This window comes from Choloepus didactylus, chromosome 1, assembly GCF_015220235.1.
Source record: "Choloepus didactylus isolate mChoDid1 chromosome 1, mChoDid1.pri, whole genome shotgun sequence".
NCBI classification, from domain to species: Eukaryota; Metazoa; Chordata; class Mammalia; order Pilosa; family Megalonychidae; genus Choloepus; species Choloepus didactylus.
Window position 1 is genome coordinate 88,869,935 of NC_051307.1, and position 20,746 is coordinate 88,890,680.

General features: G+C 39.1%; 1 protein-coding gene across 1 annotated transcript in view; it reads left to right on the forward strand.

Annotated features, from left to right (window-relative positions):
• The window catches only part of CASR (calcium sensing receptor), an 82,045-nt gene that overhangs the window by 49,905 nt on the left and 11,394 nt on the right, over positions 1 to 20,746 (forward strand). Inside the window, exons 3-5 of the mRNA XM_037836723.1 lie at positions 24 to 330; positions 6,120 to 7,004; positions 18,700 to 18,930. Coding sequence (XP_037692651.1) covers positions 24 to 330; positions 6,120 to 7,004; positions 18,700 to 18,930 — 1,423 coding nt within the window. The remainder of the gene's footprint in view (positions 1 to 23; positions 331 to 6,119; positions 7,005 to 18,699; positions 18,931 to 20,746) is intronic.

A 20,746-nucleotide genomic window follows, 5' to 3' on the forward strand; every position in this document is an offset into this window, starting at 1 on the left:
CTTCAATTTCTTCTTTCTTCCAGGTATAACTTCCGTGGGTTTCGCTGGTTACAAGCCATGATATTTGCCATTGAGGAGATAAACAGCAGCCCAGCCCTTCTTCCGAACATGACGCTGGGATACAGGATATTTGACACTTGCAACACTGTTTCTAAGGCCCTGGAGGCCACCCTGAGTTTTGTTGCACAGAACAAAATTGATTCTTTGAACCTTGATGAGTTCTGCAACTGCTCGGAGCATATTCCCTCTACCATCGCCGTGGTGGGTGCCACGGGCTCAGGCGTCTCCACGGCGGTGGCAAACCTGCTGGGGCTCTTCTACATTCCCCAGGTACCCATACCTGCTTAGATGGGACCGTGTGGAGAGGGGTCAGGAGAACTAGCCTGGGTGGGCACCAGGCCCAGTGTCTGTGCTTTTGGATATTTTTCAATGTCTGGCTTTATAGTGGCTCAAAAGACTGCTTCAGGAATGGGGTTTCATCAGTGCACTGAATCATGACCGTTTGGGATTTTCAAGCCAAGTACAACATGAGTAGTTCTGAAGGTCTTGTGATACCACATAGCTGAAGCTATAAAGTTATATAAGTCACACAACTAATTATTATTTTTACCTAATTCACTTTTGCAACCCCTTAATTTGTCTATGTAACCAAATCAATTTGATTGGACTTGTAAGTAAAATTTTCATTTTAGGACAGTTTTAGATTTACAGAATTATTGCAAAGATTCTGACAGTTCCCATATACCTGCATCCAGTTTCCCCTATTAACATCATACTTTAGAATGATTTTTGTCACAATTTAATGAACAAATATTGATATATTCTTATTATTAACTGAAGTTCATATTTTAGTCATTCAGATTTCCTCAGTTTTCCCTAATGTCCTTTTTCTGTTCTGATCCCACCCAGGATACCACATAGCATTTAATCATCATATCTCCTTAGGCTCCTCTCTTGGTTGTGACAATTTCTCAGACTTTCCTTGTTTTTGATGACCTTGACAGTTTTGAGGAGTACTGATCAGGTAGTTTGTAGAATGTGCCTCAGTTTGAAGAGGGAAAGTGCCATTCTGATCACATACTGTCAAATGACATCACTGTTGATGTTGACCTAGTTGCCTGGCTTGAGGGGGTGTTTGTCAGGTTTCTCTACTGCAAAGTTACTCTTGTTTTTTCTCCTTTTCCATACTGTACTCTTTGAAAGCAAGTCACTTGACTCCCATCATCTGTCACCCCTTTACTTAATTGTTCAATTCCAGTATGAATGATAGTGGAACCCATACCCCTGTGGGAAACAACTGTTTCAACTAGAAAGTACAGTTATTGTGTGTAATTTTTTAAATTCCTTTTGCATTTAGTCTTATAGACTCATTTCCAAAGTTACTTAGGTCAACACCTTTCTGTGCCCCGCCACCCCCACCATTTCAGTGAGGTTGTTCCAAATATTTAGTTTCTTTTATCACATTCCACATTGCATTCTGGGACAGCACCACCCTCCAACTTCCTAAATGATTCTTTAAAAATTTACACTCATTAAAGTTTACTATATGTGATGTAGAGCTCTGTGGGTTTTGAAAAATGCTTAATGCCTTTTATTCACATTAGTGTATCATACAGAATAATTTCACCACCCTAAAAAAGCTGCCGAGCTTCACCTATCCAATCTTTCCCTCCCCCAGGTTCCTGGGAACCTGCTTACTCTCTCTGTAGTTTTTCCTCTTCCCAAATGTCATAAAACTGTAATCATATACTAGGTAGCTTTTGCAAGCTGGCTTCTTTCACTTAGCAATATGTATTTAAGATTCATCCATTTTCTCATGGCTTGATAGCTCATTTCCTTTTATCACTGAATAACATTTTATTGGATTATTTTATTTAAAGACACAGGTTTAATTCATCAAAAGCAGTTGTTGGTATTTTATGGGCTTGATTGCTTACAACACACAACCGATTTTTTTTTAACTAACATGTATTTATTTATTCATTTAGCAAGCAGATACAAAGCCTATACCACAAATAAATGAGTAAACTCACCAATGATTGTTTTAACTTCTTAAAAATTGGCTTTATTGTCATATAAACTCAGCCCAATGTTGTCAATGTCAACTAGACCTTCACTACTATTCCAAAACTCTTTTAAATGTGGCTTTTATTAAACTTTGTCTTCTTTTTGAAAGTGTTCAGCTGTTTATTTCCTACACCAGTCCTTTAGTAAACGACTTTTCTTCTGCTTTTACTAAAAGGAATGAGACCACATAATGTAAATCCCACCTTTCAAACCCAAAATATCTGTCTCTAATCCTATTTCCTTAAAAAACTCAGCCTCTGCACATCTGGTTGAAAATATATCTCAGAGGGAAGCAAAGCCTATTTTCTCACAAAACAGGAACTTAATAAATCATTGTCTTGCACATTCTAGAAATGGAGAATATTCTACTTCATTCAACAAATGCTTATTAAGCATATATGAATAGGCAATCTTCACCCTGTGGGAACTCAGCCTTGGTGGGAAAATGGTTACATTTTCAGTTTTTAGTAGTATACCGAAATAAGTGCTTTCATAATAAACATTTGTTCAAAGTTGCATATTATTTTCACCAAAACAAAAAGACCACAAACTCTACATCCCATTTAACAACCTGATTTCCACCCCACCCCCCGAACACTACAGAGCAAACCTTTTCTCATGTTATTATTTATGGATGTATGACATCATTTTATAATAGTGAAAAATTGGAAACAACCTAAATGTTCATGAATGGGGGATCAGCTCAATTGTGATATATCCCTTGAATCAAATTTTAAATTAAATTTAGAAGCACCTTTGAAATCTTTTTTCAATGTTTAATATTTAAAAGTCATAGGAGTACATTTGATGAATTCACATTTTATGTCAAGAGGTCTCTGTTTCATTGGTCTTAGCTATTATCCATTTATATACCCATGACAACCAAGAACATCTTGTCATCATTTCCCGAATCCTTACTTCAGGGAATTAAAGGTGCTTCCCATGGGGAAGCCCTTGCTCTGTAACTTTTGTGCCACCCTGATCTGACAAAGCTCACATTAGTAACTATGTAGGACAAGATGCAAATATGCATCTTTTAAATTTGGCATATCATGCAGTATTATTTTAAATACACAGTTAAAGTAAGTTGTTACCTAATGGCCAACAGGCACAAAATGTAATTGTCATCAAGGAAAAAAAGAACATGAAGGGGAGGGTTTTAATTCTTTGTGCTAAGAAGGTGCCTACAATTATCAATCAAGTCGATTTAAGTTTATCTTTAGTACTGGTTCTCTGTCATGGCTGCTGGTTGGAATCACTCCAGGGGCTTCAAAAATACTGATGCCTGGGTTGCACCACAGAAATTCTGGTTTAATTGATCTGAGATGCAGCCTGGGTATCTGAAGTTTTAATAGCTCCCTAGGTGATTACAGCCACGATTGGGAACCTCTGCTCTGCAGGGTGGGGTCAGAGGCTCAGGGGTGTTTCTTATGCCAGTCACGCCACCTTGTGGATGGAATAAGCACACCACCTAGAACAAGTGGTTAAAACAGTTTTCTGAATCATTCATGACATTGTCCCCACTTACGTTAAAAAATTTTTGTGTGTTTTTAAGGGTTTTCTTTGGGGGGGGCACCATGGTATTTGTCACATTTTTCTAGTTTATTTGCTTTTTAAAAAAACAGACAAATGTTATAAATGCACTCTTTAAGAGAATGTCCATGAGGGAAATTTTTATTTTTAATTTTTATTCCTTTTTGATCCATTTTTCAAAAGAAGATGAGGGAGCAAGTGATAGAAGATGGATTTACAAAATGCCCAGGTAGGACTTGCATTTGCTAAAACCTAATTCAGAAGCCTACAGTTTGGGTCTGCAAGCAGAGCTCTCTACAAACTATAACATCTAAACCAATTACTTCATTTGACCACCTACTCCATGATAGAACAAGAAAGTGCTTATTCTCATTCTGGTAAAAAGAAAAATTTGTCAATTTTACAGTATAGCTTCCAAAATCAGAGCTCTTGTGAGAAGTCATGCTTGCCCTTAGCAAAATTGACCCATTTGTTTTCATTGACCAATGCCTTTTTGTGTTTAATGTAGAAACTGTTTATTGATAAGGGGAAACCTATGAAAAATTCATTTTAAAAAACTGTACATAGAAAATTAATTGTTTCAAATGATGAGAATTATTATAAAGGTATTGCAGTCCATTCCCCCAAATTTCTTCAACCCGTTTGTATGAGAAGTTCAAAATCTCTCTATAAAACTGGAAGCAAGAGATATTAAGCCCTTCCATTACCTAGAAGGAATTCCATTTAGCACAAAAATGTTTTGACTTTGGTTCTTCAGAAGAAATTGTCCAATAACTTGGAAATTCCTAATTGGTGAAACAAAACTCGGTGGAGCACTGCAAATGAGACACAACCTGTCAAGACCCTGATCCCCTCAAACTTTGGGTGGCTCGGTGGAGGCAGAGAGGTCATAACACACCCTACTAGAATTGGTCAGTCCCTTCCATTTTACCCCATTTTCCATATTTGCCATGATGTGAAAAAAGTTGAGAAACTCTGTACTAACTAAAGCTTTACATGGTATGTGTGTATACTTCTTCAAGCAACAGTCTCTTACTATCAAAGGGAAGGTTTTCTTCCCTGTGGGAAGAGTGGTCCATGCCCATGCTCAGATACAGAACCAGCCAAGTCTTAGAAAGTGGAAGCCAACCAAGGCAGCTTCTCCAGGGTTCCTGTTCAGCCTCTAGAAGGTTTTGGAGATCCACACAAAAGCCTCTCAAGTGGGCTCAGCCATCACCTGAAATGAGGCAGAGGCAAGAGCAGTGCTGGGTGGTGACTGAACTCACTGAAAAACCAGGAGAGGAAAGGATGTTTTTCTGATATTTAATGACGTACTTCATTGTTATTGAGGTACATGGGAATTGAGCCTAATGGGCTCAAGTGGCTAATTGAGTTTAAATGATAAACATTTCTCAAAAATGACTGCAATTGAGGTTACTTTTATCTAAAGCACTAGGGGAGGTGAGGGGCAGTTGGGAGGAGGGGGAGTAGATGGAGAGTGGGAAGAGAAATTAGGTAGAATAGGAAAAGGAAACTCCTGGGACTCCTCTGAAGAGCTTAGGTTCATAACCCATGGGGAACCTAATTCCTCCCAGGGATGATTTATGGACATGGTAAAGGGGAAACCAAAATGCTCAGATCAGAGTCTGGGCTCAAAAGCAGATCCAGAGTATATGGATATATTATGACCAATGAGGCAGCATAGAGAAGGTAAGAAACTATGGAACAATGTATCAATTTTCTCCTTGAAAGGAGACACAGATCCCACTGTCCTTGGGTTGATTTTATGGCCAGATCCATTTTTGAAGGTAACACTGTGAAGAAAAATCTAAAAGAGTTTATATGTTTGGACATCTATCAGTGTGTTCCCTAGGAATTTGGAAATCCTTCGCACACTTTATGATAGATAACAACTGCTGTTGAACACCCATTTTATAATACAGATAAGAAAATGAGGCATATAGTGGTTGGGCAGATTATTCAAGGGCAATTCTCTCGTAAGTGACAGAGTTGACATTCAACCTCAGATTTGTTCTACTTCTTTTTTCTATTTTTTAGTAGGTTTTTTTATTTTATTTTTTAAATTCAGTTTTTTTGAGATATATTCACATATCATACAATCATCTGTGGTATACAGTCAACTGTTCACAGTACCATCTTATAGTTGTGCATTCATCACCTGTTCTACTTTTAAAGTCTAGCAATTTTTCTCCTTGCATACTGCCTCCCCTTACAGTCCCACCTAGAGTAAGTGCCTCTTCCCCATTTTCTTACCTACACACTTGTGCACAATGTGGTGGGCCTCTTGCCCACTCCAAATCATGTTGGGAATTAGAACCCTTCCTGTTAAACTGACAGTTGCTTGAGTGCACACACTGGAGCAGAAGAGACTCTGATTGTCCTCACCTTTTCATCCTGTTTGCAGCAGACAGCAAGTTTGATAAATTAGATTAATGTAAGCTCAATAAGCCATCTCCACAACAGCCTTGGAGCTCACCTGGCATCTCATTCATTCAGTCTGTGTTCTTGGTTCCTTCCAGGTTAGCTATGCCTCCTCCAGCAGACTCCTCAGCAACAAGAATCAGTTCAAGTCTTTCCTCCGCACCATCCCCAACGATGAACTCCAGGCCACTGCCATGGCAGACATCATTGAGTACTTCCGCTGGAACTGGGTGGGTACAATTGCAGCTGATGATGACTATGGCCGGCCAGGCATTGAGAAGTTCCGAGAAGAAGCTGAAGAAAGAGACATCTGCATTGACTTCAGTGAACTCATCTCCCAGTACTCTGATGAAAAAGAGATCCAGTATGTGGTGGAGGTGATCCAGAATTCCACGGCCAAAGTCATCGTCGTTTTCTCCAGCGGCCCAGACCTGGAACCCCTCATCAAGGAGATTGTCCGACGCAACATCACAGGCAGGATCTGGCTGGCCAGCGAGGCCTGGGCCAGCTCCTCCTTGATAGCCATGCCTGAGTACTTCCATGTGGTCGGAGGCACCATTGGATTTGCTCTGAAGGCAGGGCAGATCCCAGGATTCCGAGAATTCCTGCAGAAAGTACATCCCAGGAAGTCTGTCCACAATGGGTTTGCCAAGGAGTTTTGGGAAGAAACATTTAACTGCCACCTCCAAGAAGGTGCTAAAGGACCCTTACCAGTGGACAGCTTCCTGAGGGGTCACGAAGAAGGTGGTGACAGGTTCAGCAACAGCTCCACTGCCTTACGCCCTCTCTGTACGGGGGATGAGAACATCAGCAGCGTCGAGACCCCTTACATGGATTACACACATTTACGGATATCCTACAATGTGTACCTGGCAGTTTACTCCATTGCTCATGCCCTGCAAGATATATACACCTGCTTACCTGGGAGAGGACTCTTCACCAATGGTTCCTGTGCGGACATCAAGAAAGTTGAGGCTTGGCAGGTAAGTCTGTAACTTAGATAGTGTTCTCCATGTAATGAAGCAGAGTTGGACTGATCCAGGCAAGAAAGAAAGTGGTTATCTCAAAAAGGCAATATCTAAATGAGGCCACTAAATGTAGCCTTTGATTCAAATTGCCTTTTCAAATATCTGCACAACTGACTTTTGCCCAAGCTAGGACACAAGCAAACCAAAGGCACAGAAAAACACCCTTCTTAAAAGAATTTGATATTGGATATTTCAAAAATAGTTATAGAAAATGTGGTGTAAGGCGAAAAAGCAGCCATGCTGGTGACGGAGCCTTAGTGATAACAGAAGTCAAATGGAGTTGATCTTTCCAGAAGCTGCTGGTACTGTTGGATGTTGGGGTCAACTGAATTGGGGTGAAAGCCAGTGGACATGGAGGGGAGATAAAATAATTTGGCTGAGGCCAGAGGTGAAAATTGGTCCTGAAACTTCTCTATGCTCTTAGCACAGGATGTGGGCAAGAAACAATAGGCTCATTATCTGTATTCCTCATTATCTGTGTGACCCAGATGCTTTGTGCACTGTATTGTCCCTCTGTGCTAAGTGATGTCACGTGTTATAAAAGCTGGAAGTCCTAGGCAAGAGTGGGGGATTTCTAGTCTTTGGTCTTTGACTTAATTCAATGTGTCATTAGAGTGTGCACCAAGGAGTGGTTCCCATTTGTGCTTATAATTAGTCACGGTATGACTTTAAAATTCTTTAGAGGAAATACCCTAAAGAGCCATAAGATGGGAATATTACCACATAAAAGAGAATGTCGCCATCTGTGTGTGTGCATGTTATATGGACTTGCCCCTCTTTCTAGATATGTCTTTCTTAGTGTTTATTTTTCTTTGTGACCCTGTAGGTTCTCTTTGTGTCTATATATTAGGTTCTATATTCCTTTCTATTAGCTTTTTTCCTTTCTCTTCCTTTTCATTTGTTCTTCAAATACCCCCCAAATACAATAAATTGAAAGCATATTATAATGAATTATAATCTCAAGAAAATTTTTGTTTTCTCTTTTTTTATGGAACTATTAGTTCCTTCTTTTAAAATTCTAAAAGCAAAAGAGTGCTTTCTTGGGGAGGGGAATATCTAAATTGTCTTTTAACTTGCACTTCTTTTCTCGCGAGTCAATGATTATCAATTTAAAGATTCCCATGCTTACTTTTAAGGATAAAATGGTTTATACATCCACTCAGTTATGTGAATTAAAAGCAAGGAAGGTATTCTGCAGAAAATAAGGTACTCAAATGCTAAACTTGCGTAGCAGCTTGCCAAAAGAAAATGTTCAAGATGTTTAGAGATATGACTTAGTAAACAAATAATTGGCTATTATTGGAGAAGGTGCAATTTTTTAATAACCCTAGTATTTTCCATTTTATCCACTTTCAAATAAACAATTCAGTGGTGTTAATTATATTCACAATGGTGTGCCACCTTCACCACCAACCTTTATCAGGTTTTTTTTCATCACCTCAAACAGAAATTCCATACCAGTTAAGCATTAACTCCCCATTCGTTACCCCTACCCCAACCCTGGGTAACCTGTATTCTAATTTCTGACTTTATGAATTTGTGTATTCTAATTATTTCATATCAGTGAGATCATACAATATTTCTCCTTCTGTCTCTGGCTTATTTCACTCAACATGATGTCTTCCAAGTTCATCCATGTCATAGCATGCACCAGAAATTCACTCCTTTTTACAGCCAAATAATATCCCACTGTGTGTATATACCAAATTTTGTTTATCCATTCATCTATTAATGGACACTGAGTTGTGTCCACCTTTTGGCAATTGTGAATAATGCTGCTATGAACATCAGTGTGAAAATATCTGTTCAAGTCCCTGCTTTCAATTTTTGCAGTATATACCTAGAAGGGGGATTGCCAAGTCATATGGTAATTCTATACTTAGCTTTCTGCAGAACAAACTATTTTCCACAGCAGCTGCAACATTTCACATTCCCACCAACAATGAAGAGTATTCCTATTGCTCCACATCCTCTCCAAAACTTATTTTCCTTTTTTTAAAATAGTAGCCATTCTGATAGGTGTGAAATGGTATCTCATTGTAGTTTTGTTTTGCATTTTCCCAATGTCTAATGATGTTGAGTGTCTTTTCACATACTTACTGGCCAGTTGTACATCTTCTTCAGAGAAATGTCTATTCAAGTCTTTTGCCCATTTCACTGGATTGTCTGTCTTTTTGTTGTTGAGTTGTATGTACAATGTGCAAATTTTGACTAGAAAATATTTCATGCTCATGTGATTTTATTTGCACACCTACTGTGAGGATGAAATACTATGCTACTATGAAGGTTAGGACTTGAAGCAAGGCAGAAAATAAAAGGTATCATTTGAAACATACCTTGAAGGATAGGTAGGATTTGTGGATGTGAGGCAGGACTACTCCTTGAAGAAAACATCAAACGCAAAGGCAGATACACACAATAACACATTAATGTCAAAAACATGCTGAGCAAACAAAAGGGTACATAGTAGACGATTCCATTTGCATGACTTTTATCTCTCACAACAAAAAGCAGATCAATGGTTGACTGAGGCTAGGGTAGGGGTGAGGATTGCCTGGGAAGAGGCACTTGGGAACATTTTGGGGTGATGGTCATAGTGATTACATGGTATATACACTTTTCAAAAACTCAGAACTATTCAACTAAAATGGGCACATTTGATCCTACATAAACTATGCCTCAATAAAGTTGATTAAATTTTTTAAAAACAATGCAAAGTCCCTGGAATGGGGAAGTATAGGCCATGCATGGAGATCAGGACGTCATTCAGTTTGTACCACTTTTCCAATTATAACCTCTTGTATTGCCACAAGCATTTTACCTATTTCCACTATCCCATTTCTAAAATATATACATCTTCTCAACCTAAAGTCCACACTAGTTAACCCATTGTAACCAGAGATTGACAGCGGCAAAGACTGACTACTCTGAGTCTTGCACTTGAGTAAATAGTATAATGTCATGGTTAAGAGTTTGGACCCCAGAGCCAGACTGACTGGGTTTCGATCCCAGTCGCCACCTCGTATCTTTATGACCTTGGGTAATTAGTTAGCATCCCTGTGCCTCAGTTTTCTTATCTGGAGAATGGGAATAATCAAATCGACATTTGTTAATATGAGTAGCATTCTTAGAACAGTGCCTGTACATAGTAAGTGCTTAATAAATATTAGTCCTGAGTAGTATTCTTTTATAGATGAGCCAAGTGAGACCCAGAGAGGCCAAAATGATTTGCTCAGGTCATATATCTAGCCGGTAAGAAAGCCCACATCTGTCCCAGACGGTCTGTTCCCAGATGAGGCCAAGGTAGCTTCTAAAAGAACCATGTGGCCAGTTTGTCCCTGTGGACACTTGTTCTCTGGCCTCTGAGAGGCTGCTGAGTAAGATCTGTGGTTTCAGAGTGCAGACACTGGTCCACAGCCTTAAGTCTGGGTGTTCACCAGAAGAAACTAATTGTCCTGACAACCAGGTTCATAAACAGACACAAAGAGAAAGTAGAGTGTACCAATAAGTGAGAGTGGACACAACTGGCCAAGTTAGAGTATATCAAACATCCCTTTATCATTCTTGAATACTGTTGGATCCCATGTCACCAAAACAGTACCTTCTTGGACCATAGTGATTGCTTAATAAATACTTGTTAAATGAACAAATAAATTAAGGAAGAGAGTAAAATGAAGGTAAATACTGGAAGAGGACAAGGGTTAAGTGGGACACTACAAGGATACATACAAATAAGTAGGAGACAGAGTGAATGGTTACAGAGAAGTGGGCAAAAAAACTCTCATAGAATAAAACCACAATAATGCTGACTTCCTATTTGGGGGCTGAAACTTACCTCATTATTGATAAGGTAAATGTAAAAAAAAAAAAAACAGCTAAGGATTTTTTAATAGTATAAGCAGGATTATTGGGACATGAAGACCTAGAAGCCATTAACTTTAAATTATTTTTAATTTTTTAATTGATGAAGTCTTCCTAAGAATCTTTATCAGGAACAATTTATTTAAGCACTCTGTATTAATGAATATGCCTAAAAGAAAAAAAGAGCATGACTTATTTTGAAAAATAAGTTTTGGCCATATTTTATTTAAAAAAAAAAAAAAAGGCAGGTCCTTTCCTGCCATTAGTTTAAATTAGTTTATTATAGCTAATTAAATAACTCTGGCTCTTCTCTATAATAAGAAACACTGAGATCTATATTTCAGATGTTAGTGCTCCCTTTATCTTCTGGTGTAATCCAGGCATCGATTTTATATGAAACAGTTGGTGTTTGGACTTACCCCTCTCTTCAGGGAACTCCCGGCTATTATTCCAATGTCATTGCACTGCAATGATTCAAACTTCCCTTTTCCTCAAGAAAGTAGTGGAACTCTTATAGTCAGTTTGCTCCATGTTTTTAATGTTTACTGAGGGTTAAATGTATTTCCACAACCAAAATCATGACATGCAAAATCTATTTAGCTGCAGCTTTCTGAAAAGATCACAGAGGACATATTTCTCCAGAAAATTCATAGAGGGATATTCCTTTATAAAGAAAAAGTTAACATTTTATCCTATGAAAACTATAATGCTTCTCCAATGTCTTCCCTACCACTCTTAAATAAAATCTTTTAGCCCATCTTAAAACAAATTCTGCTATCATTTCCCCCTTTTGTTTGCTTAAATCTAGAAGGTATTTTTTTTTTCTTTTTTAATCAGAACATGAGAATGTAGGTTATAGTTATACCTCAGAGGGAGAAACTGTGTTGGCCTGTGGGCCCATGGTACAATTTTTAGTGTTTCGTTTTTAATATATAGAGTTAAGTTCCAACCAATTATATAAAAGCTTTAATTTTTATGGTTCTTAGTGATAAGTCTTTCAAAAAGTGAATCCTAAGCTTTTTGACTTTATCTGAAAGTTCTCTTTGTTCGTTTGTTTGCTTGTTGGGTTTTTTTTGAGTATAGAACTTAGATCTTCCTATTTTCTATGAATTAGCTTGATTCAACCTGACTGCGCTGGCTAGAACTTCCAGAAGAATGTTGAATAGGTGTAGTGAGTGAGGACATTCTTGTCTTGACCCTGATCTTAGAAGGAAAGCATTTGTCTTTCACCATTAAATATGATGTTAACTGGAGTTTTTTCATAGTTGCCTTAATTAGGTTAAGGAAGTTCTCTTCCATCCCTAGATTGCTGAGAATTTTATCAGGAATAGAGGTTGGAGTTTATCAAATGCTTTTTCTGTTATCATTGAAATGATCATATGCTTTCTCTTTTGTTGTCTGCTAATGTAGTCAAATGTTAAAACAACTTTGAATTCCTGGGATAAACTTCACAGGGTATGATTTATTTTTCTTTTTGTATATGGATGGATTTTATTTACTAAAATTTGATTAAGAATTTTTGCTTTTATGTTCATAGAGGGATATTGGCCTGTAGTTTTATTTTCTTGTGGTATCTTTGTCTGGTTTTGTTCTGAGTAAGTCTGACATTGTAGAATAAATTTAGAAGTATTGCCTACTCTTCAGTTTTCTAGAAGAGTTTGTGTAGAATTGGTAAGAATTCTTTCTTAAATGCTTGGCAGAATTGAGGCTACCTGGGACCAGTTTTGTTTTTTGGACCACTTTGAACTACAAATTCAATTTCTTTAATATAGGGCTATTCCATTTATCTGTAAGTCAGCTTTGGTAGTTTTTGTCTTTCAAGACTTTGTCCACATCATCTAAGTTGTCTAGAGTTGGCTAGAGTTCCATCAACTTTATTGAGCTTCCCAAAGAATCAGTTTTTAGTTTTAGTGATTTTCTCTATTATTTTTGTTTTCTTTTTCATCGATTTATGTTCTGATCTTTATTGTTTCCCTTTTTCCACTTTCTTTGAGTTTTTCTCTTCTCTTTCTAGTTTCTTAACTTGGAAACTGAGGTCTTTTATTTGAGACCTTTCTTCTTTTCTAATATAGGCATTAGTGCTATAAATTTCCTTCTAAATACTGCTTTAGCTGCATCCTACAAATTTTGATATGCTGTGTTTCCATTTTCATTCAGTTTAAAATATTTTCTAACTTTCCTTTTCATTTCTTCTTCTACCTATAGGTTATTTAGAAGAGTGTTACTTAGTTTCCAAGTCTCTGGAGATTTTCTAAATATCTTTCTGTTATTAATTTCTAATTTAAATTCCCTTAGGTTCAAAGAGCATACTTTATATGATTCAAATATTTTCAAATTTATTGAAACTTGTCTTATGACCCAGGATGTGATTTATCTTGGTGAATATTCTGTGTACTCTTGGGAAATATGTATATTCTGCTGTTGCTGGGTTGAGTGTTCTATAAATGTCACTGAGGTCAAGTTGGTTGATAGTACTATTCAAATCTTTATTAATATTCTGTCTACTTGTTCTTTCAACTAATACAAACAGACACTACATTTATCTTATTTTTCTCATTCCTCCTCAAACTGGTGAAAACCTCATAATGAGCATCACTAGCCCACCTAGCAGTGCTGGAAACCTAGAGACGTCATGTCTACTCTACGAACTTACTGCTCGAAAGACATAGTTTGAACAGCAACTAAAATCCAGGGCCCCTTAAAATCGCTGAGGACCCCTGAAGGAAATCAACAATACCTACAAGACCTACAAGTTATGAATCAGAGATTTCACCAGATGACCCCTTAATTATTTTGCCCCAATGGTCAGCAGGAAGCAGCCAGAACAACAACAGCCCAGTTTCCAAGATTGGAAATGAATATTGTTTAAGGGGGAAATAGTAACAGTGACTTTTTAAATCTAATCTTAAAATTGTAAGCAAGAGGAAATTGTAAATTAATCTTGGAATGTAACCTAAAGCAGCTTTTAAATGTAATCTTAGAACAGGAAGTGGGCGGGGGTGAAGACCTTTGGTCTCACAAAAGAGGAAGATGTAAAGTCTCAAACAGTATGTAAATATAAGTTTGCACCTTTCACAGGTGTCACCTAGTTCCTGAAAAAAACAGCATATAACTAAATTACTGAAGTTCTCCAAACCTGTTACATGTTAGCTAAAATAATTAACTCTCTTGGTCTTTAATGGGTTTAGCCAATTAAAAAATCACTGGGAGATTGCCCCAGATCTCCCAGATACAGATAAGCCTTTTGTCTATCACTCTTTTTGCCTGTTAATTAAGTGATTATCTCTCTTTGTCTCTGAACCTGGGTATAAAAACCAATTGAAGAAACACTTCAGGGAGGCAGATGTGGAAACGCGTCCCCTGACTCCCACCAGCATATATAAATCTTTTTTTCTTCTCAAAAAAAAAAAGAAAAGAAAAAATCACTGCGGACCTAGAGAGGTATAAGTGCCTGCTTTAGAGGAGCTCCCACTAATAAATTGTGGGCATGGAATTTCCTGCCACAAAGATTGGAAGGTGCTTCCTTTTCCAGATAAAATTTTTGCATGGCTGCCTCTTTCCTTCTGCCTATCCCTTTTCTCCCTGCCACATCTGAGGCTGGACTTGCCATGTGTCATGACTAAACTCTGGATACCAACTGTCCTAGAGGTTACCTAGTTATCAAGGTCCCTTCCTGCTGCTGAATGTCAGGTCCACCAATAAAGACATACTTGGATTTTTAAAAATACCTTCTCATACCTTTTAATTTCTTAACAGCTTTATTGAGATATGTAATTCACACACCACACAATTCACCCATTCAAAGTGTACAATTCAACTGTTTTGGTATATTCAGAATTATGCAATCATCACCACAATCAATTTTTGAACATTTTTCATCACCTCAAAAAGAAACCTTTTGGCTACCATCCCCCAATCCCCACTGCAGCCCCTTTCTCCAGCCCTGAGAAACCACTTATCTACCTTCTGTCTTTATATATTTGCCTCTAATATATGTTTCATATAAATGGGATAATAAAGTATATGGTCTTTTGTGATTGGCTTCTTTCACTTAGCATAATGATTCCAAGGTTCATCTATGTTGCAGCATGTATCACAATTTCATTTCTTGTGTGTGTGTGTGTGTGTGTGTGTGTGTGTGTGTGTGTGTGGCCAAAGAGTATTCAGTTGAATTCCATTTTATTTATCCATTCATCATCCCTTTATGGGCATTTGGGTTATTTCTACTCTTTGGTTATTATGAATATGCTGCTATGAACATTCATTGTATAAGTTTTTGCATGGACATATGTTTTCATTTTTCCTGGGAATAGGAATTTCTGGGTCAAATGGTAACTATTTTTTACTTTTGGAGGAACTGCAAGACTGTTTTCCATAGTGGCTGCACCATTTTACATTCCCACCAGCAATGTATGAGGGTTCTGATTTCTCCACATTCTCCCCAGCACTTGTTATCTTATGCCATACTTCTTTGATTTGAAATCTAACCTCTTTTGCCTTGGCTCCTCTTTACCTCACTACTATACTTCCCCCTGTTCTCTAGCACATCCACAATTGATAAGTTGATCTCTAAGCTGCCCCCATAACCTGTCACATTAATTCCTAACTCAACATCTTTGCCCATGCTAATCCTACTTTTTTTAACACCTTCCTTCCCCTCTGTCCTTTGCCAGTCCAAATTCTGACAATGCCTCAAGCCTGCATGGACCATTCCACGCTTTTTAACTCCATCTCTAAATTTCTCTGCACTTAGAGGGATATCCTCTATTAGCCCTCAATTTAATATTTCGTCTTGCAACTGGTTGCTATCTCATCTCTATTTATACCTTATATCTTATCACCCTAATCTGTATGCATGTTCCATGAGGGCTGGGTTACCATGCCTTGTACTTTTGCAGCCCAGTTCCAATACATATGGATATTCTATAAATATTTGCTGGTTGATTTATGCCAAGAGTATATAAACCTAGCCCTGTATTTGTAATGAGTTTTTTAAAATGGAAACTTCAAGAATATAATTTTTGATGGTTCTTCTGCCTGCAAGTTAGGATTGTGGTAGAAATCTCCAGTTCATGCCAATAGCAATGCAAAAGGTTTACAGCCAGTGATGATCTTTGAGTCATTTGTCTGTCCATTCTGACCAGTGTTGAAGATGACCATTTAATCATGAAATGGTCTTGTTCCAGCTTCTCTACATATCTTCCCACTGATGCATGAAGGATTTCATTGCAGAGAACTCACAGACAGAGAAATGGAAAAGGCAGCTTGCCTGGCATATTAAGAGCCAAGAATTGAAACTTGAATGGGAGGAAGAAAATTTATGCTAACTATTCTAGCTTTACTACTGTACATGCATTTAAAATATTTTTTTCAAATACAAATGATGCTTTTTAAAACTGTATTTAATTAGAAAATACTACTGATGTCTGACAAATGTTTTCCATGAACACTCTGAAACAATTTATATCAGAGGCAGACGGAGTAGCAAAAATGACCATATTTAAATCTCAGCTCTGGCACTTACTAGTTGTATGACTCAGGCAAATATCTTGACCTCTCTCAAATTTCCTCATCTATAAAATGAAAATAATACTAATATCTACCTATAGCATTGTGCAGATTATGTGAGATAGTGTGTGTAAAGCCTTAGTACAGTGCCTGGCAACATGAAGTGTAAAAAATGTTAGTTCCCTACCTCTCCATTCTCCTCCTCTTCTTTTACACATGTCAGAATAGAAAACAGAGTTAGCATGACATGTAGAAAGAACAATGGAGGCTGCGGGAAGAGGATGAAATGTTTGTACTGACAAGTAATGGTAGGTCCCTGGGGCCAAAGAATGGAGGGTTTTGGAAGCTACCTAGAGAAGTCGGAACCATATTTCATCTGAGCCAGTGGGTCCCCAGCAGGAGGTGAGAGCAGCAGGATGATGGCATGGAGAGGGGTGGGCCACAGCAGCAGGTCCCACGGTGGGTGGGAGGAAGGAGGTTCCAAGTGCTGCAGGAGGGGTCAACATTGACGAGGAGAAGGGTGGAGAGTTCCTCTGAGGGAAGGACATGCCAGGGATGTGCTGGTGTTGAGATGAAGGGATAAACAGCCCTCAGGTCATCCCAACAACAGGAAGGAAAAGGAGAATGTCTGGACACCTCCTCTCTGCAGACTGCTTTAAGGACTCAGTAAAAATGAAGGAAAATATGTAAGACTGATAATCCTCAGGGAAGGCTCAGGAGAACATGGGTGGCAGGAGTCTTTAGCAGGATTCGTTCTGCATCCTGTTTGAGGATGGCCCAACAGCTCTGGTTGCAAAACAGAAGAGCCAGGTAACAGGGAGTAAAAGATCCTCCACTGGATCGCCAGTAGGCCTGGGACAAAGTCAGGGCAGCCCAGGGCCCACCATGACGGCAGCGGGACGTTAAGGAGTAGACCGTTAACAACAGGCTAGAGGAGGCGTCCAGGGTAACAATGATGGGAAATTTGAGAGGTGAGGGGTCCCCAGGGGTCCAATGGGAAAGCAGTGCTGGTTTGGGCCAAAAAGGCTGAAGGTCGCATGTTAAGTTGTATATATGTTACCACAATAAAAGTTTTTCTAAAATGATGGAAGGTTGTTGTGGGGTGTGGGGTGGAGCAGGCAGTGTCATAGTAAAGAGTTTGAACTGGAGAACAATGCACAGTTTGTAGAAAGGGCCCCAGATTGAGGGGTCAGGGATCTAGCCTCTGGTGCTACCTCTGCCGTGGATTTGCTGTGTGATCTTGGGCAAGTGACTTAACCTCTCTGAGTCTCATGTTTATCCATTAAATATAGCTAATAACACCTAAATCACTGAACTGTGAGGCTCAAAAGATATACGTATATACAGATTTGCTATTCAGTAGGCATTTCCTAAATTATCTATGTGAAACGTTAAGATTTCTATAACCAATAGTCATTCAAAAACAGAGGATTGGCATTACACAGAATTGCTACTATAGTGAAGCACCACTCACTAGCTGTGTGACCCCAGACAAGTTACTTAAGTTTTCTGTGCTTCAGTTTCCCCATCAAAAAAATGGGATAGCAGTACCATTTGTTGTGAGGATTAGATTAGATTAAATAATGAATATAAAGCACTTAAACTGTGCCTGAAAGGTAGTAAAGTGACTAATAAGTATTAGCATTTATTATCATTACTTTTTTGTACAAGGATTTTGTGATGTATAAAACCCTATAAAAATTCAGAGATTTTCCATGAATGTTGCAATAATGATGGGCAGTGCCTGCTTCATTCATCCCAGCCTCTCTTCTCTCTTCCTCCCACCCCACTTGCTGTAATTTTGGGCAGCAAGACTCTTCCCCAGAGGCAGAAACATAGGAAAAGAAGGCGTGTGTAGTCCCAGCTGTTAGTCAGTGCCTGCTCTCCTTCCCTCATACCCATCTCAGAAGACATAGGGATGAGCTCACAAACCCCACCCCTCCACGGCGCTGCCGTGTGTGCCTGCAGAAGCCTTGGCTTGGCTGGTGGCCATGGTGAGATGTGTACCTTTTCTGACTCCAAGAAAGTGTTTTTCCCACCCTACCTGCAATTTGAGTACCATTTCAAGCCCATTCTAACCGATACAAGTGCTTTGGTAGGAATTAGAAAAAGGTGCCTGTTCACTTGAGTCACTTTCCTTCCATTGGTCAAGAAATGGTGGTAATGCAATGATTTTGTTAGCACAAGGTAGTTTACTGTCCTGTGCGGTACACAGCCTGCATGGCCATAGGTGGCAGCCTTGTGGTTTGAACTCAGAACACACACCTCTGTTCCTTCTTAGGTCCTGAAGCACCTACGGCACCTGAACTTTACCAGCAACATGGGGGAGCAGGTGACTTTCGATGAGTGCGGTGACCTGGTGGGGAACTATTCCATCATCAACTGGCACCTCTCCCCGGAGGATGGCTCCATCGTGTTTAAGGAAGTCGGGAATTACAATGTCTATGCCAGGAAGGGAGAGAGGCTCTTCATCAACGAGGAGAAAATCCTGTGGAGTGGGTTCTCCAGGGAGGTACGTGCTGTCCGGCAGACACCAGACGCCTCCCCTGCACGGTGCTGGGCTTTAGGAGGGCCTTGGGCTTCAGCACTGGACTTGCAAAATGAGGAGTCCATTCCCTCTGCTCATTCCTCTCTGCAACTTCAGGGCTCATGGGAAATCCATGAGAATTCAGCGTAGAGAGGAGAAGCCTTGAGAACCTGAGCCCCGTGCCTTCTTATTATGTTAAAACTATTTTTTTCTTTTTTAACAACCCTGACTCCCTCCCTAGCTAGCAGTAGTTTCTTTGGCTAAAACTTTCCCCAACCACAGCAAAATATTTAAGCAAACATAAACATCACTCAAGGCAGTGGCTCTCAGCCAAAGGGGTCCCACCAGCTTGGGTGGGGGAAACAAGTGTGAAAGGGAGAGGGTGGTTTTGGGGTTGCTGGGATTACCAGGGAGTGATAATGGACTTGAAGTCCAAGGATGTTAAATGTCCTACGTATGTGGGGCCATCTTGCATGACAAATTATTCACCTCCTCCAATGCCAGTAAGAGCTGCCAAAAGACACTCGAGTCAGAAGTAGAGCTGGATGTTTCAGATTGAGTCATATCGAGTTATCACCATGGTCCCGAGCCTGTACAACTCACATAGAGGTAGTTCTGTCTTCGAAATCACTCAAGGCTGATCTATAAATCAAAAGGCCAATGTATTCTACTATGGGATATCAAACAGCAGAATGCTTGTGACCATGGAGAAGGTCCTCCTTCCCTGAGTATCACTGCACCCAGGAAGCCTAATTAATAATGCGAAGCCCATCACTCAGTGAATGTGCACATGAAAAGACACACGTGATGCTGATGTGAGGATCATTCTGGGATGAGTGTGTCTTAGAATGGAGTCAGTTGCTCGGGACCCAGCTCCTCTGAACACAGACCCTAGACAGGGCATCCCCCTTAACTGTACCACTTTTTATAACATGACCAAAGGTTCAGCTTCATCTTTTTTACCAACCACTTTCTAGATTGATGGGTTTCTAATGAGAATCTACAATCTCGTCATTCCACTGTTTCCCAATATGTAGAATGGTTTAACCATGGGAAGGTCTCAGACAGACAGTGACTCTTACCTATTGTGTGTGAGTCATTATTAGTTTCTACCTCAGAGGGTGGATTCTCAGATAGAAACATGTCACAACCTCTTACACATAGAGATTTGTGGATTCCAGAGCTTACAAGTCTCTGTCCACTAATTGTACCCTTGTCTAAATTATTGCAAGTTTCAACTGCCTGTAGTCTAAATTGATCTGCTGAACTATTACCTGCTCTCCCCTGTTAAACCATCCAGGTTGTCTTTCAACTCCATTAATACACATTATTGATCATCTCTAAGGGGTGAATGCCCCATCTCCCCTCTTACATGGAAACTGTTTTCCATATAGTTCTCTATAACCTAAATGTCCTCTACCAAGCTAGGCACAGTATGGGCTTAAACACTGATAAGTGATTAACACGGAATCCTCATAAATTTAGTCATTTATGGTTCCAGAGTATTTGACAGAGTTATCAATTAAATCTAATTTTTCCATAGAAACCTCAAACCTAGCACAAAGTAGCCACTCAACAAATCTTAATGTCTACTCTACTCTTTTTTTTGCTGAGCTTTTGTTAGAAATGAGCACAAAAATACATCCATATTTATCATTTATTTATTAATAATTTCCCTCCATGTTCTCACAAAGTTATTATTGAGATAAAATGAGATGAAGGATGTGAAAGCATATTATAAATTGAAATGTGCTATACAAATACAAAATGTTATTAATATTTTAGTCAGTGTATGCTGTTT